Genomic DNA, 7,338 nt, shown 5'->3' with positions numbered 1-7,338 from the left:
ATATCGGATGACACCACTTGGAGCAATACATTTATCACTAAACTGGATAGTTCTAGAAAAAACGTCCAAGCGTACGTCTGTAGTTTGAGTTGGAGAAAATGTATGTATTAAATGATTTATCTTTAACTAAGTTTCAGAATTCAATGGTTAAACAGTGACAATTCAACCTTCATTTACTAATCTTTTTGGTTCTTTTTCAACAGAACAAGAGCTATAAACCTGAAATTTCACAAGCAAATGATAGCATAAGAAAAGGATAGATTTTGGAAGTTAACAAGAATGAACTTTTACTTGATTCAACAATTGAATTGGTTCATAGTTTTCTGTCTACAATCAAGAAAACTTCTCTTTGCTCTTTAGAAGATCAGCCATAAAGCCTTCAGTACAGAATCTATCAAGAAATCATTAAACATTACAACCAATCTTGTAAAGCTAAGTAAAAAATATTGATATATGCACAAGTCCAGAGACTAATCTGCAAGCTCAATGAGGTTGAATCCTCCATTGAACCATTAAGTTGTATATTGAAAAAGCTTTAGTCAAAAGAATTGGCCCAATACTTGCAACTCTACATTTGTGTGGATGGCTAGTTGCGTCTTTCCACTTAGTAGCCAGAAGTGTAAACTGCGACGAACTCAACAACTGTACAGAAATATTCCCTTATAACAAGAAAAGTGGATACCTGTCTCCAGATACTTCTACATGGATTCAGACACAGGCAGTATTCCTGTAACCACGAGCTGATGGTCGGATAAAATTTTGCAGCAAATGCTCATAATCATTAACTAGTTCTCCCAGCAATTGGAAGAAAAGAGTTATAAAATAGACAAACCAAAACTTATTGAGAAGTGAACGAGAACTCATATAAAGCTACTCGTGCACTAGCAGAATCCTATAATATCAAGAGAGGCATTTTATCTCCCCATCAAAAAAAAAAAAAAGAAGAAGGAAGAAACCTCATCAATGTAGACAGTGGCGGAACTAGGATTTTTACTAAGGGGTATCAAAATATAAAAAAGTAAATATACGACGAAATTAAGGGGGTTCAATACATAGTATAAATACGTAAAAAAGTTCTTTTTATGTATTTACACAGTGTAATATTTCGAGGAAGGGGTGTCGATACACCCCTTGGATGCATGTGGCTCCGCCACTGAATTTAATAGTGAACTTAGATGCAATTGTTGTACTGAGCACCCACACATAATCATCGAAAATTTTAAAAAATGAGGTAGACTCAATAGAATTTATTCAATCCTATTTTTACGTCGCTAAGGTGGAGAACTGGACCAAGATTTATCTTACTTTACCATCAATTGAATCAGTGTTCTTCTCTGATTTTTTTTTCCTTTTTTTTTAAATAAAATATAATTCAAGACCCAGAATTCTATTTTATCATCAATCAAATCCCCATTCACCTTGTTCCGTGCTTTGAATATTATGTGCCAGGAAAGTAATGACAGCCTTCCAACAAAAATGCAGAAGCAAGGAGGTTCTACTATCTTAGAAATCGTGGCCAAGTCCAAAAGTTACTCAGCATGAGCTGTCATATATCCCCTGCCTTCGAACTGGCAATTGTTTGGTATGAACCTTCTTAAATAATAGAGAAATGATACTGCGTACCAATTAGGATTAGTCATAATTAGTTATATTGATTTTTCCTATTTTAAAAGGTGTACATTCACTAATTAAACTCAGTAGCTTGAGGGACTAATCAAGTAGTGTTTTCTCTCAATTTCTCTTCTTTTTCACAACCTAATGTGTCATTCCCTTGCTATGATTGCAATAAAGCACAAAAGAAAAGTGAAAATAAATTGAAAGAAGCAAAATGAGGCTTCCCATATATTCTAGTAGCCATTTGAACACTCACGGGTCTATTGGAAACAACCTCTCTACCCAACAAAGGTAGGGGTATGGTCTGTGTAAATCATACCCTCCCCAGACCCCACTTGTGGGATTACACTGGGTATGTTGTTGTTGTTATTTGAATACTCACGGTGGACAAAAAGAAGTACAGAGTTATGTTCCTACGATGACAAGCAAACACTTCTGAAAAAAAACCTGCAATCTAGATAAGTAATAAATTTTCAAAAACTTGAAATGGACTGTGTGTCGTCATCTATTTGTATCATAAAAGCTAAAAATTGCAAAAATAAAGAATGTTAAGAACTCCTTAAAGAAAGCTAATAAGCTCTTACTGAAAAGTTATGAACATAATTTGTCCACCTTGTTTACGCTGTAGAAGCATTCTCTATGGATACAACAACTCTGTATTGAATTGCCAAACCATAATTCTTGAGCAGTGCATTGGAAAGCCTTCCATTTGGCTTTCATCTTCCACAACTTGTTCAATAAATCCCCTCACCTGCAATATAGGATCATTGAGAGTAATATCATATATAGACAGGAGAAAAGGGTAGTTAGGTGGTGTCACGCTCTAATTTAAGTACATTTTCGTTAACTGTATTCTGAAATGTGATAGTAAATAATAGAGAAAATGACAAGAATGGTCCGTTATGTTTGAGGATAGGTTCAAAATAATCCCTTTAAGTATGCACTTAACAGTTTTGGTCCTTTAAATTAACCAAAGTTAAACACTTTTAGTCTCCGTCAAATAATTTATGTTAGATTTGATGGAAACAGTGGAAAAGAAGATTAACTATAAACGCCAAGAAAGTCCCATCAAATCCTAAAATATGCAACATAATAAACCGCACTAGACACTAAAAAGATATTACAAATAAAAAGCAGAAATTGCACCTCAAAAAGTTGCATCATACTCTTGAAATAAATTAAAATAGCAGAAACTACAGAAGTTGTACCTCTAAATGTGAGTTCCCGCTAATTTTTTTTCCATAGTTTCGGTCATATCTAACAGACAATGTTCGGTAAATATTTGACAAAGACTAAAAGTGTTAACTTTAGATAAACTTAAAGGACCAAAACTGTTAAGTGCATACTTAAGGGACTATTTTGAACCTACCCTAAAAAATAAGGGACCATTTTTGTCATTTTCTCTATATAATCATGTAATTTGTGGTGATTACAGGAGTGTTGACTAATAAAATAATTGTTTGCACACACATCAGAGTAGCAATAGTAGTGGAAGAAACTCACTTGGGCGCCACCTTTTACTATATCGAGCTGCCTAATGGGCTCTAGTGTTGGTTGGTTCCACCTCTTTGGATCCCAAAGTACGGTACTATTGAATGCAAATCCTGATAATTCAGCATAGAACCTCTGGAATATTTTTGCAGTTGCATCTGTACGCCAACCTATAACCTGAGAGCCATTACAGATTGGACCCTGCAAGATAACTTTCCTATTATTTTCAGCTAGTCTTGCCACAACCCATGTCCCGAACCGGCTGCATACAACAATTTTCTATCAAGAAAGCTGATAGACAGAATGATAAGTCAGAAAATTATGTATATAAGCAAAGTTCATCATCTTTGTCAATGAAAGCCAGTAAATTGCTTAAGAGCAATAGCAACTAGAGACAGATCAAAGACCAAGAAAGGATAAGTTTTCTCTTTTAAGATAAAACTTAACATGAAGATAAGGAATAAAGAAATATAAGTTGTGGGAGCGGGGGGTGGCAATGCAAATGGTAACTAGTGAGGTTTGTCTCAAACTGCAAACATATAAATAAAAAGAAAATCCACCATAGGACCAATATGTGCAAAATGTATAATTTTATGCTATGTTGCTTGGACTCTTCAAAATTGTCGACGGGTGAGTGTCGGATCCTCCAAATGTAGTGTATTTTTGGAGGATCCGACACGGGTGCGGCAATATTTTTATAGAGTCCGAGCAACATAGATTTTATGAGGGTGCATCTCCAATACTTTTTTTTAGTGCTTGATTCATACATACCAGCTGTTTGCTGGCAGAGGATTCATGAGAAGGTTTCATTCTTTTGTTCTAGAAAATTTTACAATATAGAAAGGTGCAAAAGCGGGGAAGCTATAGAACGGAGTAGTAAGTGAGCAACTAAATATTCTTCTACTTAATATATTTCACATAATTGTATTTCTTCAATTCCTCAGCTTATATGATTTTTGTTCATGTGTAAAGTTATTTTTCTACGGTTGTATAAATATCACTATTATTGTCATATTGTGCTTCTGTGCATCGAAGCGTGGACTTCGGTTGTACTTTTCAGTTAAATTCCATGGTGTTTTGCATCTTTGACAATATTATAACACCATAGACATGACAACACATTTCTGATCACTCTCACATGTCCGTCAAATGATAGGGAAGCTAGAAAACAACACATAAAATGAATATTCATTTCAAGATTGGACTCATCAAGGAATGACACATTTCCAACAAGCCCGCGGTTAGTGATTTCCTTTTTCCTTTGAGCAGGACCAATTTTTGAAGGGCTAGTGTTTTCCATGTGGAAAGACAATACATTTTCTTTTCCTTTCACTGCATATATGTCTTCTCACTGACTTTAATTTTCTTGAATAATACTCCCTCCAGATCTAAAAAAGAGTCCACTTAGCCATTTGCACACCCCTTAAGAAAATACTAACTCCTAGACAAAAATAGGTAATTTAACTAAACTACCCCTAATTAAATAGGCATTGGGATTTGATCATATAACACTTAATAGGGGAAAATATGGAAAAACAAGGTTAATTCTTTCTTGATTTGCTAAGTGAACTCTTTTTTTGATCCAAGAAAAAAAAGCTAAATGGACTCTTTTTTTGATCCAGAGGGAGTAGTTATTAGTGCTAATTCAACAAAGTTCTCGCTATTTTCAGTCATAAAGGTAAGAAAGGAATAAAATGAGTAAGCTTCCTCCATAACAGAAATCTCGGTAGAGTAACTTGAAGAGTTATGCTTCTTCTTAATCTAACTTCATGATCCAAATGCATGGCATACAATATCCATTCATAAGTAACTGTTATCTTTTCTGATTATTTCGGGATGATAAACTAAAACTAATAGATATATCTGACTAAAGTGATGAATCTATTTATCATAATCAAATCTTTATGACTTGAGACAAATAAAGTCTTCAATGGAATTTCCAGCTGGTAACTGAGAAAAGCTTTAATAGTTCATAAATCAAAAGATTGCTAGCATGCAGGTTAATCACTAAATAATGAAAAAAGAAACAAAGAAAGATTACTAGCATACAGTTATATGCAAAATGAATAAATAGATGACCTGATCTGCCTCATTTGTTCAAAGACATCTAGGGAGTATATGTTGGAATCATCAGCAAAGTAAACAATCCCATCAAGATGATGTGTTTCAATATGTGTTAATGCCATATTCCTTAGCTGCACACTTTTATCATTTACTTCTGTTGAGTTCTTCTTGCATACAAGATGCCTGTACATAACTCCCGTTATCCTCAATATATCAGCCGTCACCATTAATTGCGAGTCCATCTCCACAACTATCCACAACAAAGGAGGAGGCACTAATTTTAATACGTGGGCCAATCGATTCAGATAATAAGCTTGAAATGACCGTGCTTCTGTTGGCGTCACAATGATCAAAAGTTTTTTAGACGCCATCAACTCTTGATCAGGTGATTCGTCAACGGAGACATTGACAGAACTTTCGTCTTTCAGTTCACTGTATACTAAATTAGGCTCTGAAGTGAAATTATCCAGGAAAACCGAACTGTCAATAGTTGATGTCACATTTCTAGACACATCATCAAATAAGCGGCCATTTTCATAGAAATCTTGATGTTTAAACATTATATTTGCTGACAAATTCAGAGAAACAAGTGGAGTAAGGCCAATAAAAGCTCCAACAACAAAGCACATACAGAATTGGACAAGTGCTCTCCCCCAAATTTGGCCCTTTAACTTTGATCTTTCCAAGGGCCTAGATGATCTTCGCGAAAAAAGACCTACAAACGTCTGAACTTTGTAACATGCATAATCCAATGAACCAACATAAGAAGACATCAACCCTGTAGGCGGTGTATAACTTTCGTTACACGACGATGACTTGGACAATGGAGATGGGGACAATGCTTCCCCATTAGTTCTATCTCCCGGACGAGGCACTGGGGATAATGCTCTTCTAACAGAAGCCATTACAACAAATCAAACGGACCTTGATTGCCTATGATACACCCTCTCGCCAGAATTTAATGACTATAGGTCTTAACTATCCAATTTTTACTGTACAACGGTTGGATGTTCACGGCCTATCCAATATTACCTTCACTCCAACTGCCAAGCACACAACTAATCCTAGAGGTCCTTTCCAAATTAAATCAATATCAACACAACTTTCTAAGAAACCAGCCTCCCTACCTTGTGAAGGTAGGGGTAAGACTGCGTATACACCACCCTCCCCAGACCCCACACCCCACTTGTGGGATTACACTAAGTATGTTGTTCTTATCACCAGAACTTCTAAAAGAATACATAGCTAAAACTCATATCATGATAACATCAGAAAAGCTAAACACTCCATGCTAGTCCATGTTCTAAACCATCAATAATGATATTCTGTACAAGTTCAAGCTACCTCAAAACCACATAAAAATCAGTTCTTTTGGAGAATTTGCAGCAGAAATACAAACACTTCTCAACCAATCACAGCACAATCTCAATTTCTGATCATACCAAACATTCTTGCAAGCAAATATTAGTCTAAACTCAACTAATGACACACTATGTCAATGTAAAAATCAAAACATTTTCAGAGAAAGAGCAACCCACCACCAACTAAATCTTAAATAAAGTTCAAGAAAACCAATACCCATTAACCAAAAGCACCAGAAGAACCAGATTTCAACTTGAGATGAGCAAATCTTGAGCTCAAATGAAAAGGGTCATCTCAGTTCTGTTCAATATAAAATGGGCATTTGATATCTTGAAGCAAATGTATAGAAGGACAAAGAACAAGTAGACACAATTCTCACTTCAAGTGGCTCTGTGAAAAAAAAAGACTATTTTTTTTAACAATTTACTAAGCCCAAAATCCTTTCTTTGAATTTTTGAATCAAAAGCTGAGTTGAAAAGTATAAAGGAGAAATATTTATTGGACTTTTAAAATTTTATCATATCAACAAAGAACATAAAGGATAACATAAGCAAAAATGTCCCACAAAGTCAAAGTACAATGCCTAATAGAATACTCTCTATTTTTCAACAAGACCAAATTTACTTTGAGTTGGTTATATTCGATATAAATTTTGAGACTAAATCTATCCTGTACTAGTTAAAATAAAAGCTCAATTTTAAATCACAATTGTGAGATTATTTATTCCATTAAGAAGATGATATCATTTATTACTGATTATAATACCAACATAACTTGATTTTGAATTAAAAAGACCCTTAATTTTGA

At 34.7% G+C, this 7,338-nt stretch overlaps 1 protein-coding gene across 1 annotated transcript; it reads right to left on the bottom strand.

Annotated features, from left to right (window-relative positions):
* Positions 1-2,189: 2,189 nt before the first annotated feature.
* LOC132065264 (probable beta-1,4-xylosyltransferase IRX9H) lies at positions 2,190-7,084 on the bottom strand. The gene is made up of 3 exons (XM_059458568.1): positions 5,185-7,084; positions 3,118-3,367; positions 2,190-2,365 (listed from the first exon to the last, which is right to left on the bottom strand). Exons 1-3 carry the CDS (start codon positions 6,072-6,074, stop codon positions 2,252-2,254), a joined length of 1,254 nt encoding a protein of 417 aa, XP_059314551.1. The 5' UTR covers positions 6,075-7,084; the 3' UTR covers positions 2,190-2,251.
* Between the last annotated feature and the right edge of the window lie 254 nt (positions 7,085-7,338).

Source organism: Lycium ferocissimum, chromosome 7 (assembly GCF_029784015.1).
Source record: "Lycium ferocissimum isolate CSIRO_LF1 chromosome 7, AGI_CSIRO_Lferr_CH_V1, whole genome shotgun sequence".
Taxonomy (NCBI): Eukaryota; Viridiplantae; Streptophyta; class Magnoliopsida; order Solanales; family Solanaceae; genus Lycium; species Lycium ferocissimum.
The sequence above is the reverse complement of the archived record's forward strand: the minus strand, read 5'-3'. Positions and strand labels throughout refer to the sequence as shown.